Here is a 19,025-nt window from a genome sequence, read left to right as displayed (position 1 = left end):
TGTCGGTGGGAGCTCTACCGCCAACATAGCACTGTCCACATAGGCGCTTAGGTAGGTGTCACTTGTATTGCTCAGGGGGCTGGCTTTTTCCACACCCCAGAGCCATGTTAGTTATACTGAAGTAAGTGGTAGTATAGACCTGACCTTAGTCTTTGTAGTTAGATATACCAATTAATATAGATTACATTTCATATCCAAATTTCTTTAAAGGTAAGCAGACAAGGAATATATATTTTTAATTTACTCCTTTTTTATGGAATGTGAAAAAAAGCTTGAATGTCAGCCAATATAGGTTTAAGTGTTTTCACTAAACTAATATTTCAAAGGCTCTCCAACTTTTCATATCATAACAAAAAAACAACACTACAACCATATAACATCACATTACAACATTACTAATCATGTTCGTGACACTGACGCCTCAATTTTAGTCTGCTTTCTCTGCTGAGACAACAGAGATCATGAATTCTGCATTATGGTATGGCACCTTTCTGTTGTGGGGCAAAAAACTCTCCCCAGTATAATCAAAGAAACTGACTTCCTTGTGTAATTAAAGAAAGAAGCAAAACAGTGGGAGCTGCAGTTCTCATATGCTGAGAATTTAACAATATCACACAATGACTAGCTTTTACCTCTGCTAGCCCCTCTGTATATGGGAAGTAGACCATTTTTTCATTTTGTAACTACAATACTCCAAGCAAGTTTAGTGGACACTCTGAACACAGCAGCAGCCCACACCTCTCAAGCTACCTCCTGTAGTGCTGGTGCCCACATTTAAGACAGTTTAACAGAACTAGATATCAAGCAGTGTTTTCTTCCTTTACAACAGAGCTGTCCATGTTTGTTTCAGGTGTTCACAGGTGTATCTGACTCAGAGTTCCTCACATTTTCTCAGATAAGGGGAAGAGGAAAGTTAAGTATAACATGTTCTATGTTCCTAACAACTTGTCTGGTTCTGCTGCTTATTATTCCTCTCTGAAGCCAAAATCCTCATTTTTTCACACTGCAATTGATTACTGCATGAAGGATTATGATGCCACAAACAAAGAATTACAACCTTGGGGAAAATTAACTGAAGAAATAATAATCCTGCTTTCATGGGAAAAAAATAGAACTAAAGAAAAAACTCTGGAACATGACCAGAAAAGGGGCTTATGGAGAAGATATTTCTATAGGAATTCCAAGTACTGTAGTATAACAGCTATTTGTATTCCAGTAGCAATGGTATAAGCTGCTTCTTTAAGGATTTTAGCCAGCCAGCTTTTGTGGCTAATAGCCCATGGAAATTCCACAGACTTCTCTAGCTATGATCAAGGAAGCTTCTCCCTGTTCCAAGAAAACACTACTTCTCAACAGAGATTGTGTAAGGACCAAAGCAGCATTAGATAACCACCACGACCATCCTAACATGGCTATGGTCTCATGATAATATCACACTGATGAAGAGTAATCCTCCTTCCCCAATACTAATATGGAGGAAGGAATTGTTTCCTATCTGAAAAGGACAATATTCAAGAGGCTTTATAATCCAAACAAGAAGCCTAATGTCTCACAGTTCCGTTATGGAACTGACAAGGTCATCTTTACTTACATAGAGATTTCATATGGTATGGTAAGTTCCTTCTGCTCCATGGTATATATTTTAATAATTCTATCAGCACTCGAGCAGTATATAATTTCTCTTTGACCAGAGAGAGGCAAAGACATTTTAGAATACAAGATGAGTGGAACAAAAATTTTTGCTATTAAAGTAACGATGTTTGTTATTTATTTTTAAACAGCTCCATAGCTAAAAAGAGAGAGGACTGAAACCTAGAAAGGAAGAGAGGTGTTATGATGAAATTCGGTTTTGGTTTGATTGAGCTAGAAAGCTTTGCAAACATTGCATGCTGTGCTCATATAGTACATTCTACATCATGTGTTTTTTAAACAAATTCACGAAACTTGTAGCTAAGGAAGGCTGACTATGCACAGGTGCACGGTTAAAACAGTTGTGCAGAGAAAAATATACTGAAGGTACATAAACACAGAGGTTTTACCAAATAAAATATAATCTATTAGTGAGAGCTGTTGGCTGAAAAGATATCATTAGAAATTCAAAAGTTCTGCTCTTAAATCAGGAATATTTTCATGACAAAGTTCAATTTTTCATTACAAGTACTACAGCAGCTTTGGCGGTTTAAAAAGTGGCAAAATGTGTTTCTTTTGTATAGCGGGAAATATATATCCACCCTCCAGTCCCCCTGAACTCAAAAATCACTGAGCTCAATGACAGCACCCCCTCTCCTGCCCTCCCAAATTAGTAAAGAAAATTTCACCTTCAGGCAAAGCTTAAAATATTGCAGCCCGAAAAGATGAAAGTTACAATCTTTCATAATTACTGACGACAGGGAATTTGAATACTGGCCATTATACAAACTTAACCATTATACAAACTTAACCATAACTGTCCCTTCCACTTCTACTGTAACAAAAAAAACAAGATTAATGTGCCCCAAATTTAAATTTGAGTCCAATTATGCAACATTCAAGGGTTTTTTTCGTTTGTTTGTTTTAAAACCAGAACTGCATAGGAAGCAATAAGCACTCACTATCAAGTCACAAGAATTCTTATTATGGCCCAAACCCCACAAACACTTATTCACATGTTTAACTTCAATAGGACTACTCATGGGTGTAAAGTTAAAGCACATGTGCATTTGAAGGTTTGAGGCCTATATTAAAAGGGTAGAGTCCAGGGTGTACAACTAACACAATTTACTGCATATATACACTGAAGAAAAGAATCACTGGAATCACTTGTAGGTAGTTCTCTGAAAACTTCAGCTCAACGTGCAATAGCAGTCAAAAGGCTAACAGAACGTTAGCAACTATTAGTGAAGGGATAGTAAAGAACACTGAAAATAGCATAATTCACTCTATAAATCCATGGTGTACGCATACCTTGAATACTTCTGGTTGCCCCACCTCAAAAAGGATAGAACATAACTGGAACAGGTTCCAAGAAGGGCAACAAAGATGAAGGGTATGGAACAGCTTCCATAAAAAAAGAGACTACAAAGATTAGCGCTGTTCTCCTTAGAGAAGACAGAACTAAAAAGGATATGATAGATGTCTACAAAATCAGGAATGGTGTAGAAACAGTGAACAGAGAAATATTATTTACTCTTTCTCACAAAATAAAAACCAGCTGCCACTCAGTGAAATTAATAGGCAGCAGGTTTAATACAAACAAGAGGATGTACTTTTTTGCACAATTAACTTCTAGAACTCATTGCTATGGAATGTTGCGATGGTCAAAAGTGTAACTGGGTTAAAAAAAAAAAGAACTAGATAAGTTCACGGAGGATAGATTCATCAATGGCTACTAGCTAAGATGGCTGAGAATGCAACCCCATGCTCGGGACAACCCTAAACCTCTACCAGAAGCCAGGGGGCAGTGAGAAGGGGAAGACAGGTGGATCATTCCGACTGCCCTTTTCTGTACACTCCCCCTGTAGCTCTGGTTCTAGCCATTGCTGGAGACAGGATACTGGACTAGACAGACCATTGGTCTGACGTACTATTATAGTTCTTATGCTGCTGGGTTCTTCTATTCATGGATTTACATTAAAATTCCTAAGAAGAAAGGGGAGAGATGTTATCTACACTGAATGCCAAATCATGTCTGAGATCAAGTTAGAGCAGTGGTTCCCAACCCACAGACCGCTTGAGGCCCAGTCAGCACACAGCTGAGGCCCATGTGGCATCCTAAGGGACATACAGGTAGTGTATGTAGTGTGTGGATGTGCCGGTCCACACAACACAGAGAGCTGCATATGAAGCCCACAATGGTAAATAGGTTGAGAAGCACTGTGTTAGAGTATGTTTAGACTGGCTGTGTTAGAAAACATAACTAGCATGTTTTCTAATACCACAATGCTAAATACTAAATGGAGTTGTTTGATGTTGTGTTAACTAATGTGCTGTCACCCTATGTATTTCCCCAGTGTAGACATGGAGAAATAAACACAGACACAGAGAGACCTCTTTAAGACCATCTATTGTGTCTGGTCTTATATTTAGAGTGTAAGCTCTTTGGAGGCAGGGACTGTCTTTTTATACAGTGCATAGCACAATGGGGTCTTGGTTCATGACTAGGGCTTTTAGGTCCTAGTATAATAAAAATAAATAATAATAATAAAAGAATAGGAGTCAAAGTGAATCAGCACTATGCCCATTTTATCCTTGGCCTCCTCTCTAACACTGCCAACTAGAAACACACCAATTACAGTGATGATTTATGATGCAGTCACCTGGGTAGTAGAAAATGGAATAAACAGGAGCAACTCATTTCACAGAAACCACCAAGTGTGTACAGCATGGATGTGTGTTAGACCCCATGATCTGGGAAATGAAGGGCTCTGCATATCAACTCACCTGAAGAAGGACAAGACATCAACTCACTTGGGTGCATGGGGAAAAGAGAATGGCAAAATGACACAAGCATTACAAAATAACTAAGGGTAGTGCAAACCACGTGATGTGCAATCTATGTGAAAAAAAAATCACTTGCCCTAACACTACCCCAGCATTGCAGCTGGGGATGGACAGCACATGAAACCCTAAAATAGATGGACATCACCACCAGCATGGTACCAACCTGGCAGATATTCAGTCTCAAAGCGCCGTCTGGTTTCGCTAATTAAGGCAGCCTTGTCCTGCTGCTGAGAAACAAGAGGATAAACCAGGTATGAGACCCCCACGCCCCTTTCCCAGGTATCCCCCAGCGGCCCCCCCCAATACCCTCCACTGGTCCGCCACCCCCCTCCTTTGTGTCCTCCAACCCACATGCCCTCCCGTGGTTCCCCTCCCCTGTCCCGACCCCAGACCCTCCAGCTGTCCCCCTCCCCACCCCCCGCCAACCGGACACCCTGGTTTCCCCCGGGGTCAGCGGGCTCCGCAGCAGGGGGAGGGGGGGGCAGAGACCGCCTCGCTCTCGCGCAGCTACTCACGCCAGCCATGGTCCCGCTGGGCTTCCTCAGCGGGTGACAAGCAGCAGGCCGGAAGGGGGAGGGGAGCGCGTGACGAAGGGAGCGTCGGGGGCGGAGCCAAGGGAGCGCCGACTGAGTTCCGCGCGCTTCCCGGAACTACCCCAACAGGTCCATCAGCCCGCCTGAGACAGCCCCGCCCCGCCCCGCCCCTCATGAAGCCCCGCCCAGCGCCTGCCCGTCATTGTCTCTCTCCCCCCCGCGCCAGCCTTTCCGGGAGAGTTTCCTCTCCCACAATGCTTTGCGTGGCGGGCCATTCGGAGCCGGCCGGGAGCAGCTGAGCTGGGAGCTGTCCGCGCGCGCGGCGCACAGGGCGGGTAAGGCCGCGTGCGCGGGGGGGCTCGAGCGCCGCCAGGTGCGGTCTGCGGCCCTTTGCCCTCAGCGGCAGGGGGGGCAGTGAGCGACGCGGCGGGGTCGGGAGGTTCGTGCCTGTGTAACGGCCCCAGCCCCGGGCGCCTCTGCCCGTTGCCTAGGAACAGGTACCGAGCGCCTCGACCGCCCGCCCACCGTGTGTTCCGCACAGTCCTCGCCCCTGGCAACGCTCAGCCCCTGGGGGGGGCGCCTCTCGGGGGTCGCGGCTGGTTCCTCTGCCTGGCTGTGCAAAGAGCGGTGACTTCAGGTGTGGGCTGAGCAGCCTTGGGGGAGGAACCCACAGTGCAGTGAAACCTGTGGCTGAGGTCTGGGCTGAGTCTTACTTTAATTAATACACATCTCAGGAAAGGACTTTACTAAAGTGTGTTGGGGGCGCGGGGCAGATTGGGAAAGGTGCCTGCCCACTCTTATCTAGCTCTTGTATCGGACTCTCCTAACTTACAAGAACAGCGTTTCTCTAGTTGATAGCTGAACTATCAGACTGAATAGAGACTGTAAGTGTTCTGCCCACATTCAAAGTTGTAAAATATACACATCACCTGATAAGTCATTTGCATTTCTCGCCACATTGATGGTGTGAGTTGCAATATCCAGTGGCACACCACTCAATTGGTAATTTCTGAATGTGGTCTTCTGCTATATTTTGTCTGGTTCAGCTTGGCAAGTCAAAGGATGGTTTGGTATGCAGAGAGCTACTTTTCTATCTAAAGTGTATTGTAAAGTCGGAGAAAAACATAGTTCTCACTCTCTGGTTGGGTGCAGCAAATCAGATACTTTATTATCTCTAGCAATTGCATGGAAGGAGAGAGCTAAACGGGTCTCTCTACAGGTAAACAGTTACAGCAGGCATTTTATACCTTTTTGTTACATACAATAATGAGCAACATTTTGTTTATACATAGGTCATCCTGATATCTTATTTTTCACATCTATTTAGACTCTAGTCTACATTCTATATTTACCTACACAAGGTCGTAGCAACTTCTCACACAGTTCTTTTCCACTTGCCTCACACAATCCTCGTTTCTACAAGTCTTGCATTATTAGGGTTACAGCTAGCCTGACTCTTGCTCACAGAAGAGACTGTTTGCGTTGAAAGCCCCTTCAATTCCCTGTCAGTTCTTGCTCTATTCCACAAGTGTTTTTCTTTTGTGAATTATACATCCTTAATACATGTATTTATAAGTATCTTATTGATATCTTACATCTTGATCAAAAAGTATGACTGAATAGGAGAGCTGTTGGAATCCATGACACAACAATGCCATAAATGGAAAACCTTGGACAATCTCCAGATTTTGGTGCTAGAAAAAAATCCTATCTGCCCAGTGAACATCTGCTACTATAAAAAGCACTTTGCTAAACAGAGCAGAAGAATGTAACCAGTATTGTAGCTTTAATGCGAATATACTGTAATATGCGGCAGCCAAGATTTTACATGTAGTTTAGAACACTCATTTTTGTAAGATTGTCTTATGAAGTACTTGGAGTAATGGGGGGGATTCCTCACTGGATGGCTAGAACAATAGTTCCCTTCCTTTTGGTCATTCCTAGATAGAAATGTTATCAGAGGTGTTAACTTGGTTTTTAAATGAAAATTCTATTTATGCAAAGTTTGTTACTTGGAAAAACCTATTTTGACGCAACCTTAAGGCTTCTCTTGCAACTTGTTTTGCACAGACAGGTACCATTTCAGCACACGGGTGAATTAGTTGCAAGTTCTGGGTCTTTAGATACACTGAATTTGAAAAATAGGAAAGGGCACACACATACTACAGTGATGAGGATGTTATAAGAATCTCTATAAAATAGGAACCTCACTTTTGCAGACTATTTATAAATCTTGGGTATTTAAATGTTTTCCATTACTATAATATCTGACTGTCACAATCATTAATGTATTTATCTTCACAACACCGATGTGAAGTAGGGAATTACTACTATTCCTGTTTTGCAGATGGGGAACTAATGTACTGAATGATTAAATGACTTGCCCATTCCTGTGGTAATGTTAATTTGTGTTCATTGGATGGGTATAACTTTGGGCTTGGCTACACTGGAGAGTTGCAGCGCTGGTGGTGGGTTTACAGCGCTGCAACTTACACACCGTCCACACTTGCAAGGCACATACAGCGCTGCATCTCCCTGGCTGCAGCGCTGGCTGTACTCCTGCTCTGCCTCGGGTATAACTATTGCAGCGCTGGTGATGCAGCGCTACTCCGCCAGTGTGGCCACCAAAAGCGCTGTAATTGGCCTCCAGAATTTTCCCATAATGCTTTTAACTAAAGAACTCTCTTTGTGTTGTTATGATGCCTCTCTTTGTTTTGTTGTGAACTCGGGGCTCCCGGAGCTGCTTATCTAAAAAACAAACACAGCTCCTGTTTGCTGTGAATGAGGCAGGGAGGGGGATGAATGTCTACAGCTAGTGTTTGCTTGAGGAGAGAAACAGCACGGCGGCAGGGAGGGGAAAGGGAGTCCGTCGGAGCAGCTGCTTATCTGGTCTGCAGGCTATCTGCATTTAAGAGTGAATGAGGGATCGGGGAAATGGTCAGAATTTGCAAGGCAGGGAGCAGACACAGTGTCAGCTCCAAAAATCCATACACTCTCTCTCTCTCTTCTCCCCCCCCATGCTCCCTGTCACACTCCACTCCACCCCCCCCTTTTGAAAAGCCACTTGAACGCTGGGATAGCTGCCCATAATGCACCACTCCCAACACCGCTGCAAATGCAGCAAATGTGGCCACACTCCAGTGCTTTCCCTACACAGCTGTATGAAGACAGCTGTAACTCCCAGCGCTGCACATCTGCAAGTGTAGCCAAGCCCTTTGTTTGTACAAGTTACTAGTACATGTACTAATACAGGTTAACAAATTACTTGTAACATGGTCTTTTATAAATTGAATGTGATCACTTTTTTGTTTTTGTGGGACTGTTAATGAAAAAAATTGTATCCGCAAAAACTTGAACTAAATTTTTACTATAAATGTTTTACAACAAATTTCAATCAATTTCTTTATCTATTATCTCTTATTATTATTGTGCAATTTGTGAATGGTAACTTGTAGGCATGTTGTATTTCCAGGGTGGATTTGATTTAAATCACTATCAGGAAGACTCGATTTAATCATGGATTTGTACATAAAAGTGCATCCTTGTTGGTTGTTATAACCTTAATACATATTCTTCACAACTCAGAGATAGATGAAGGTTTCATCTTTAGAAGGTACTCACTACAGTGACTTATTTTGAAAACTTGTCTGGTTAGTTTTACAGCTATATCAGAAAATGAATGATTGGTTATTTCATTTACCAAAGGTAATTGAAGCAGATATTTATGAAGTCATTGGAAGGTGAACTATCTCCAACTCAACAGGTTAATCATTAATATTTGGAGGATTTTCTTGCCATGCTGGTTTAGAAGGAGACCATAACCAGACAGACATTTACATGGTTTTATTTAACTAAAACAACAACGTTATGTATTCTGGATTTTTTTCTTCAACAGCAAACAGATAATTTAACAAAACAAGCATATTAATTTTTGAATTTAGTTAAACATTCAAGTTTTTTAAAATCAGGTTTGTTTTTGTTAAAATTGTTTTTATTAAAATGGTTAAATGAAATGTTTTAAAAAAATTATTAAATCGACTGTGTCAGCCAGGTCAACATGAGAAATTTAAAATACTGGCTTCTGTAGCTAACTCAGTTGTCTTCACCTTCATTTTCCTGTTTGTTCATAATCTGGAAAAGAAAAACAAGCTTTCCTGCTTTTTCAGATCCCAAACGATTTTTCAATTTGGAATGAATTAGTCCAAAGGAAGAAAATATTCTTTCTACACCGACAGAAGAAGCTACTGCAGTTAAGTGAGATTATCACTTCAACAGTCTCTGAATCCAAGTGCTTAAGTGACTTCCACCAATTCACTAGTGTGACTTTCTTTAAACCACCATCAGCAAACATATTTCTTGAATGGTTCACCTTTAGCTCTGAAGTTTATTATAGTTGGCATTATGGAGGGATGATTGTTGGATGTCCATGGCATTAGTCAACTCCTCTTCTTCAGCAGTTAAGGTTTGACCCTGGTACCGAGTATTGAAAATATTTGCAAGAAAATGAGCTGGAGGTAGTGCTTGTCCCATTTGTTTTTTTTAATGCTTGTAATTTAACTCTGTCAATGCATATTTCTCTTTTTAAGATCTCACTCAGTTCCTTCCAGATTTCAACAGCATTAGCAATAAAACAACTATTTCCCTGCATTTTGTTCAAGGCTACAGAAATAGGCTTCAGGGTACTCAGAATGTGTTCAACATTTCTCTTAAGCCCAATGCTAAGAATTTTAGCTGTGACAGTGCCATATATTTTTTCACGATTTTGTTCACAAACTGTCATTAGATTAGTCCAGTTCTTGATACAGTGCTCAAAATACTCCACTACTGAGTTCCATCGCACGTCTTGTGGGAGAGTTAGCTTGGTTCATCCCACTTTTTTTCAGAGCAGCTGCTGCAAAGTGGTTGTTACAGAAGTATTTTGCAATTTCAACAACATTAGCCTTTATTTCTGGAACACTGACATCTTTGGCTAGGAGGTGCATCAAATGAATACTGCAACCATATGTTATTGGCTTGGTACTCTCCTCTAAATTTCTTCTCATCTTGGATACATTTTCAGCATTTTCTGTGACCAAGCTGTGTACTAGACATTTGAATTTTTTTTCAGAGTTTGTTACAGCTTTTACTGCTACTTGTAAGTATTCTGCTGTGTGTGCATTTCCTGATGTATCAATTGTTTCTGTAAGGAAGATGTTTCCTTCTTCTGTTGTCTCATAAGCACGTACAACAAGCTCATTGTGGACATTGCTCCACTCATTAAGACTTCGGTTAACAATTTTACCCTCTAGACCTTTTGCACACTGCTCAATTTCTCTTTCATACACTTTATCCAGCAATTTGCCTGCAACATCTACTCTGTTGGGTGGACTGTATCCTGGTCGTAGTGACTGAACCATGTTAATGAAGTGTGGGTTCTCAATCATACAGAAAGGAGAGATTGTTGCATAAACAAACTGGGCAATTTTTTCATTAGTTACCTCTTTTTTTAATCTGCTGGTTCTTATCACAAACTTACCTATGGTGGTTTCTGGATGATGCCGATTTTTTTTTTTCTTTTTGCTCCAGGTGATATACTGTGGCTATGTGACATACATGGTGTGACTGAAACACTATCATTGGCAGATAACTCTGAAACTATAGAAAATTATGGTGATCTTGAAGGTGGATAGTCTTCAGAATCCTGTATGTTGAGGATGGCTTCTCCTAAACAAAATAAGTCAATGCAGTTATTTAATTATTACCATACTGCTCATTTAGTATTACTTACTGCATTCACTGACACTCAATACTACTTTAAAGGTGAAATTGTAAAAGGAAGATCTGCCTATTTCAGCTATTTATTTTTTTATCACAACTGCATCTAAAATGATAGTACCATAGAGTAACAACTATATTTTTGGCTAAAACATGAGAATTAAAGAATACTCGATAAGGAAGACAGGCAGTCCTTAAGAAAGAAGTATGAAATAAAAAAGTTTACAACCCTGAAGATCCTGCATGTTCAGACATGTCCCTTTCATCATCTTCAACACAGCATCCTCCTGAGAAGGAACACTTCTCATGATGATGTTTCATTCGGGCAACCAGGCCTTGCATTTCTTTGTTGCACTGTTTTCATTTTGCACACATGCCTGTCTTACCCACAGGTAGAGGAACTTCATTCAAATATTCCCAAACTGGGTCTGTTTTACAGCCTGCTGCCATTACAGGCTTTCCCTTCTAGTGAGAGAATGGTATGGTAGATCTCAAATCAATGAAGGCTACACTCAGAAAGACTTCAAGACTTCTGGAATATGCTGCTCAAACAGTTTCACTTTTGTTTCTACTGCCTGTTCCTTCCATCTCACATTTATCTCCAAACTTCTTTTCCTTCTCCAGATCTATTCTGCCCCCAACTATCTTCTATTCTTGAACTTTTTGAAACTTTGCACTTTTAGAGAGAGTTTAAGGGATTGACTCTGTGTATGCAAATTTGCAGGGGGACAATAGGGTTGAGGTCTGTTATTTCTCACCTCTAAATAAATAAATATATTAAAACATGTTTTCTGTTAACAAGCATGTTATCTTTGGAGACACAAATCCACAGTTTGAGAACTGAAAAACTAAGCATCTCTGATGGTATCTTCTAGACTGACCACTGAGTACCATTGGGTAGATAGAAAGATTAACCTAAATAATCTATACATCAACCCCTGGAACCCCATAAAATTGGGTACCTAATCCATGAACTACTATAATTCATTTACAACGCTTTTCTTAAACATTACATGAATATATTGTCTCATAGTATAGAATTAGAATTTATACTCTCTATTCCATGTTGAGATATCTTTGAGCTATAATGTATCTTAATTAAAACTAGATAGGGTTTTTCCTCAAAAAGCATTTTATCAAAAAAATCCAATTTAAATAAGAAGTCTGATTTTTTTTTTTAACTTTAATCATTGTTTTTTATCCACTCCATGTATTTCTAATTTCATCTAGAAAAAGAAATAGGTGGAGAAGTGAAGACAGGAGTGGAATTGTCCTCCCTTCTTTCAGTGCACACCTGGAAGAAAGTTTGCACATACATGCAATTGTCTACATAAAAGCTCCTAACTGTCTCAAACTGCTGATCAATTTTCTTTATACCTGGTTTGCTTTTTAAGCTTCAATAAAAACTAATATGCCAAGTTTGAAGTGTCTTGGTTTGGATGTGTTTGTTATCCAAGAACAAAACTTCTGAATGGAACTTATGGGGAAAATGTGTTGTTTTTTCTCAGAAAAGCTCAACTAACTTGGCCCAGATTTGGATGAAAAAAATCACTTTGAAACTACATCAAGTTGAAATGAGAAATATTACAAGAAAAGCAATTTTGTTTGACAAGCTTGTGAGCAGGTGAATTATAGGGCTTAGTGTGGAAGTAATTCAGTATTATTAAAATGGTTGCTACATATTTTAAAACATATATTTTTCACGATGTGTAGTATTGATTTTTTTTTGTAAATGCAGCTCAGAATTCAAATTACTTTCCCAATATCTGCTTGTTTCCTTGCTAAAAATAAACTAGATATAAATCAAGCTGTTTTCAGTTGCTATTGATTTGTGGGACCAGCTAATGGAAATTAACCTTTGTTTTTCTCAGGAGCTTGCTAAGAATATGTAGTTGGGATATAAATTGTGACCTGTCACTTGGCTTAGGTTTCCTCCATTCTTACATTTTGTCTAGAAAAGGTTTTGCAGGCAACAATGATAGTTGTGTTCTTATTCTGTAAATAAAGTCTTTTAAAAAGACCTTTTTATGTAACTGTGCTCAAGAGTCCATTAATGGCTATTAGCCAGGATGAGTAAAGAATGGTGTCCCTAGTCTGTTTGTCAGAGGGTGGAGATGGATGGCAGGAGAGAGATCACGTGATCATTACCTGTTAGGTTCACTCCCTCCAGGGCACCTGGCATTGGTCACTGTCGACAGACAGGATACCGGGCTGGATGGACCTTTGGTCTGACCCAGTATGGCCATTCTTATGTAATAAATTCTTTAAATGTAAATAGAATTATGCCTGAGTAAATAGTTTGGGAGTTCTTGGAGTTGCAATTTCCAGATCTGTTTAATTTCTTCCTAGAGCTACCTTCTTGAATTTTCATGATTCCATACATGTGAAACAACTTAATAGAATTTTGTTATCAAATAGCTTAAATGAAATACATTATTTTATGTTGTAGAATTGATGGCAGCCAGTAAATTAATAATTTTGATAAATAATGTTAAAAACTAAAAGATATTTTGTCATATTAAGAGTAAAAATATTAAATCTCTACCACAAAATATTACTGATTACCTATATTTGATTAAAAAGTTGCTAAGTGTGATTCTAGTCCTGCATTTGTTAGTGTGGCAAACATCACATTAACGCCAGAATTTTATAGTAGGGACCATGTGATTGACTTGTAACCAGTAACCAATAGCTCAGTGGTCTGAGCATTGGCCTACTAAACCCAGGGTTGTGAGTTCAATCCTTGAGGGGGCCATTTAGGGATCTGGGGCAAAAATCTGTCTGGGGATTGGTCCTGCTTTGAGCAGGGGGGTGGGACTAGATGACCTCCTGAGCTCCCTTCCAACCCTGATATTCTATGATTCTATGTGCAATCCTTGTAATTTATATTCAATTAATCTAAAAAGCTTTTATTTCTTTTGTAGATTGAAAAAGATCGATTGGATTAAAAATTTTGTTCAACAGAAAAATTATCCTAATGAAAAATGGAGAGACGTCCAGAATCCATATAGTGGAATAACCATAAAGAGAAATGTTATCAGATGAACAAGAAAACATCTTATCTTACAATGGAGAAATCCTCATTTTTCAGCTGTCAAAAGCAAAATGTGCGGCTGAAAAAACAACAAGATTACATGTCAACAGAATGGCATATGACAGTGGCACTAAGCTGTTCGTTCAAAAATCCTCAGGACTGTTCAGCAAGCATGGTGGGAGCTTGAATATTGAAATTGTTTGTTGCCGCTGTGCAGCAGACTTCAGAACAGGAATTAATCTCCCCTGTATTTTGATGAGAGAGAAAAAAAATAATAGTGTTTTCAAATACTTCTTATTGTTGCTTCACAGCTCCAACAAATTTGAACAATGCTTAAATTTTAAGTTGGACTATGAATTGAAAGATGATATAAGGTTGCTTAATGGTCCAACAGTGTTATGGAGACATGCGAAAAAACTCTTTTATGTCTCTACCAAAACTTGCACAGTGCTAAGTGCTTCTGTTCAGTTTTCTTCCATTGAATGGGCGGATGAGATTGAGAATGAAGGCATCATAGTATTAGGGACAAGAACTGCTTGTTTGCCAGAAGAAAAAGATGGGCAAACACTTTCGTTATCAGATGGAGCCATCTGGGGTAGTGAGTTCGTTGTATATGCAATTGAAAATCAGAAAATATTAACTGGCACCTGTTTTCTGCCTCATGCCTATAGCAGCGTGATATCTTGTGTGCATGTCTGCAGGACTGCGATATCAAGAAGCCAATTCAGAACATCAGTTGTTGCCGTCACCCACAAAAAACAGTTGATTTGGTTCCAAGACAGTCTTCCTAAAGGTACCTGCCAGCTTCCATATGAGGAGCCCTGTTCAATACAAGTAGCGACAACAAGCAGAAATGACGTGCTGTATGTTGTGTCATTTGCTTCTGGAAATGTCTGTGCTGTGCAGAGAGACAGCTTTCAGGTATTGTGGTTTTATATAGCTAGAAACAATGGAAGTTTTTAAGGGTTCTGTTTCCTCTCCCCATCTACATTTGTAAGTCAGGTTCCCACGAGAGAGAGGTTAGTGTTCACCCTCTGCTCCTCCTTATGTTGCTTCCACTAAAATGACCTAAATACAGTAGAGTACATCTTTTCTAGTGTTGCTCTGTGATTTGTCAAAAAAAAACACAGTAAATGATTCAGTTGCTTAATTAAAAAATTGAGGCTTGGCCAGTGTCCTTATTTCAAAAGTTGTTTATAATAAGAATTGCCCATATAGCAAGACTCTGTTATGAATGTTTTTACATAATCCATTTTAGAAAACTGAACTGAATTGATATTGACCCCAAATTTAAATTTGCTGCTTGAATTTTACTAACTTTCCCTGACATTTTGGCAACAAAGAAATGCAGCAGGTGAAGCCCACGGACATTTTTTTGGCTTTAGTTTTCGTAAATTCATGAGGCAGTGTGAATTATTAGTGTTTTCTTGATATGCTGCCAAAGCTCTGCATAATTTTGCTTTATTTGGAAACTCTTCGATTGCCTTCAAAGTGCACAAAATACCCTTTTTGTTCAGTTTTTTGCATTTAATGGACCTAATTGACATAAACATTTAATTTGATATTTTTGTTTGTAATTTGAGCTTTGAGAGGGAATATGGAGGGCTCTAAATGCCTGAAGTTATCCTCTCCTTAACTGTTCTGTGTATAAGCTAGTTTTCCATATGTGGTGCAAAATTTAGCTCTACAACTATCTTAATATTGGTGGGAATCACATGACTAAATCACAGGTCTCAATAAATTCTGAAAATTCTTATTGTAAATTATATTTACGAATAAACACTCAAAAGTTGCAGTATTTGAAAGACGTTATCTGGAAAAGAGGACTTTTCTTTTCTTTTAAAGACATTATATGCACTTTACAGATGGGGAAAATTGAGACAGAAGATAACTGATTTGTCCAGGATGACACAGCTAGTCAATGATAGAGCTAGGAACAGAATTTGAGACTTTAGCTCACAGAACCATGGTCTAGCCCCTAGACCAGACGTGGGCAAACTACGGCCTGCGGGCCAGTCCTGCCCAGCCCCTAAGCTCCTGGCTGGGGATCCTAGTCCCTGGGCCCTCCCCCACAGCCACGCTGCTGTGAGGGCAGCACTCTGGCCTGCCACTCCCGCTGGGCAGCGTGAGGAGCGCAGCTGGCTCTGACCGGGTGTTGCGGCTGTGAGCTCCTGCTGCTGGTAAGAGGGTGGGGACCAGGAGGTCCTGGGGGGCAGTCAGGCAGGAGGGGGCAGTCAGGGGATGGGGAACAGGGAGGGTTGGGAGTGGGAGTCCCGGGGGGCCGGTCAGGGATGTGGATAGGGGTCGGGAGGGCAGTCAGGGAGCAGGGGGCATTGGATAAGGGAGTGGGATCCCGGGGGCAGTTAAAGATGGTGGGTCCCGAGAGGGAGTGGTCAGGGGACGAGGAGCAGAGGGCAGTTGGATAGGGGATGGGAGCCCTGGGTGGGGGGCTGTCAGAGGGTGGGGGTGTGGCTCGGGTTTGGGGCAGTCAGGGGACAGGGAGCAGGGGGGCTAGATAGGGGGTGGGGGTCACGGGAGGGGGCGGTCGGGACAAGGAGAAGTGGGGGTTGGATGGGTTGGAGGTTCTGAGGGGGGCGGGAAGTGGGAGGGGGTTGGGGCCAGGTTGTTTGGGGAGGCACAGCCTTCCCTACCCAGCCCTCCATACAGTTGCACAACCCTGATGTGGCCCTCGGGCCACAAAGGTTGCCCACCGCAGCCCTAGACTAAAAGTACCTGCTTGTGCAAATAAAGTAATTGCTCTCTTATGTGCTCTTTTAAAAAGTGAATAATCGTAGGCAAACTGTAACAAAATTGAATCTCAAATACAGATGTCTTAGAAAAAGGTGTATACATTTTTAATATTGCTTTTAACTGCAGGTTGCTTCTAGATGGCAAGAAGTGAAGTCTGTTCTGGTAGATGACTTTATTGGCACTGGGACTGAACAAATTTTATTGCTTTTTAAGAACAAATCCAATACAGATAGTTTAAGTACATTCATTATAACCGATTTGGGAGAGGTCAGCTATGAAGTAAGTTCAGTTTACCTTTTCTTACCCATTGAGTACATGCTAATGAAATTTCATTAACAGAACCTCAATATATTAATAGAAATATTTCTGCAAAGTGAAGCTGTACATATGCTATCAAGTCCCCTTAAATTTGAATTTGAATACAATGCCTTATGATTTTAATAGTGAAGTTATAACAAACAAGAATCAATTGAAATAACTGTCTGACTTGACATGACAGTCAATAATAGAAGATCTTTGGGGAAATTAAAATAATGCTGCTGAAAAGGCTTCATGTTGATACTTCATATAGCAACACTCGCTACACTGTTTATTTTCTGGTCAAACAAAGACACTTAATTAAGAGCCTGACACTTGTTAATTAACCTCTCATAAATTGGTCTTTGCAATATTTACCATTAACCTCTAATTTCATTTGGTAGATACGATTTTTTTTTTATTATTGCACATTATGGTCCTTGTGGCTTTGTAATATCTCATCATAGATTCTTCTATAATTCTATGTCAATAAGCTGCACCTTGCTTTCAGCTGGTAGACTAATGTTTTCTTTTCTTTAGAGCAACATCAATTGTAAAGAGGATTTTCCTCCTACGGAAGAACTACAAGAGAATGGTTTTCTTACCATCCAAGCTCTCGAAGCAAGGTTACAGGTTTGCATTCTGTAGCGCTCTCTGTATTTCCTAATATGTAAATTGCTGGGAGGCGGTGGCGTTTTGTTTTGTTTTTGCTTTTGTTGTTTTGTTTTTGTTTTTTTTAAATTAGAAGTCAAATTCTATTGAGGAAAATAGAAAGGAGCATAAACTCTGGCATGTCAAGGGTAAAAGGGCAATTAGGCAGGCCAAAAAAACATTTGGAAAGCAAATAGCAAAACACACAGACACTAACAACAACAACAAATGTAAGTGCATCAGAAGCAGCAACCTGCCAAACAATCAATTGGGCTACTAGACAATCGAGGTGTTAATTGAGAACTCAAGGAAGACAAGGCCATTGCGGAGAGGCTAAATGAATTTTTGCATCAATCCTGCAGAGGATGTGAAGGAGATTCCCATACCCAAGACATTCTTTTTATGTGACAAATCTGAGGAACCATCCCAGACTAGAGATGGTCAATAGAGGTGGTTTTGGAACAAATTGATAAATGGTAATAAGTCACCAGTATTCACCCAAGAATTTCAAAGGAACTCAAATATGAAATTGCAGAACTACTAATACGGTATGTAATCGATTGCTTAAATCAGCCTCTGTCTCAGATGACTGGAGGATAACTAAAGTAATTCAATTTTTTTTAAAAAAGGCTCCAGAGCTGATCCTGGAAATTATAGACTGGCAAGCCTAACTTCAGTGCCAGGTAAATTGGTTGAAATTATAGTAAAGAATAGAATTATCAGACACATAGATGAACATAATATGTTGGGGAAGAGTCAACATGTCTTTTGTAAACAGAAATCATGCCTCGTCAATCTATTAGAATTCTTTGAAGGTGTCAACAAGCCTGTGGACAAGGATGATCTGGTTGATCTAGTGTACTTAGTCTTTCAGAAAGCCCTTTGACGAGGTTCCTCACCAAAAGCTCTTAAGCAAAATAGGCAGTCATGAGATAAGAGGGAAGGTCCTCTCATGGATCAGTAACTGGTTAAAAGATAGGAAACAAAGGATAGGAATAAATGGTCATTGTTCATAGTGAAGTCCCCCAAGAACCTGTACTTGGACCTGTGCTATTTAACATATTTTAAATGATCTGGAAAAAAGGGTGGACAGTGAGGTGGCAAAGTTTTGCAGACGATACAAAATTACTCAAGATAGTTAAGTCAAAAGCTGACTGTGAAGAGTTACAAAGGGATTGCACAAGACTGGGTGACAAAATTGCCAATGAAATTCAGTATTGATAGGTGAAAACCATACAGAATGATAAGATCTAAATTAGCCTTTACCACTCACAGAAGAGATCTTGGAGTCATTGTGGATAAGTCTCTGAAATCATCTGCTCAATGTGCAGCAGCAGTCAAAAAAGCGAACTGTTTTAGGAACTGTTAGGAAAGGGGTAGATAATGAAACAGTAAATATCATAATGCCACTTTGTAGATCCATGGTATGCCCTCATCTTGAGTACTGCATGCAGTTCTGCTCACCCTATTTCAAAAAAGATATATTAGAATTGGAAAAAGTACAGAGAAGGGCAACACAAATTATT

At 40.2% G+C, this 19,025-nt stretch overlaps 2 protein-coding genes across 8 annotated transcripts in view; one reads left to right on the top strand and one right to left on the bottom strand.

Moving 5' to 3' along the window:
- Window positions 1-5,155, bottom strand: part of MOSPD2 (motile sperm domain containing 2) — a 69,219-nt gene extending 64,064 nt beyond the window's left edge. For 3 of the 4 annotated variants that reach the window (XR_005597652.1, XM_039535086.1, XM_039535068.1), the window contains exons 1-2: window positions 4,995-5,155; window positions 4,643-4,706 (exon numbers count right to left, since the gene is read on the bottom strand). Coding sequence is in view for 3 of the 4 variants with exons in the window: in XM_039535086.1 (XP_039391020.1) it covers window positions 4,643-4,706; window positions 4,995-5,003 (73 nt within the window). In the remaining variant the exon portion in view is untranslated. The remainder of the gene's footprint in view (window positions 1-4,642; window positions 4,707-4,994) is intronic. The other variant, XM_039535076.1, reaches the window with a different exon arrangement.
- A 62-nt stretch (window positions 5,156-5,217) lies between these two features.
- The window catches only part of FANCB (FA complementation group B), a 28,376-nt gene continuing 14,568 nt past the window's right edge, over window positions 5,218-19,025 (top strand). The window contains exons 1-5 of one of the 4 annotated variants that reach the window (XM_039520412.1): window positions 5,218-5,347; window positions 12,275-12,390; window positions 13,691-14,721; window positions 16,678-16,830; window positions 17,389-17,481. In XM_039520412.1, the coding sequence (XP_039376346.1) occupies window positions 13,798-14,721; window positions 16,678-16,830; window positions 17,389-17,481 (1,170 nt within the window). In that variant the 5' untranslated portion in view covers window positions 5,218-5,347; window positions 12,275-12,390; window positions 13,691-13,797. Of the gene's footprint in view, window positions 5,348-5,402; window positions 5,510-8,508; window positions 8,626-12,274; window positions 12,391-13,690; window positions 14,722-16,677; window positions 16,831-17,388; window positions 17,482-19,025 lie in introns of those variants that run through there. The other 3 variants (XM_039520413.1, XM_039520414.1, XM_039520415.1) reach the window with 3 other exon arrangements.

This window comes from Mauremys reevesii, linkage group 1, assembly GCF_016161935.1.
Source record: "Mauremys reevesii isolate NIE-2019 linkage group 1, ASM1616193v1, whole genome shotgun sequence".
NCBI classification, from domain to species: Eukaryota; Metazoa; Chordata; order Testudines; family Geoemydidae; genus Mauremys; species Mauremys reevesii.
Note: the sequence above shows the minus strand (reverse complement) of the source record. Positions and strands in the feature narration are given on the sequence as shown.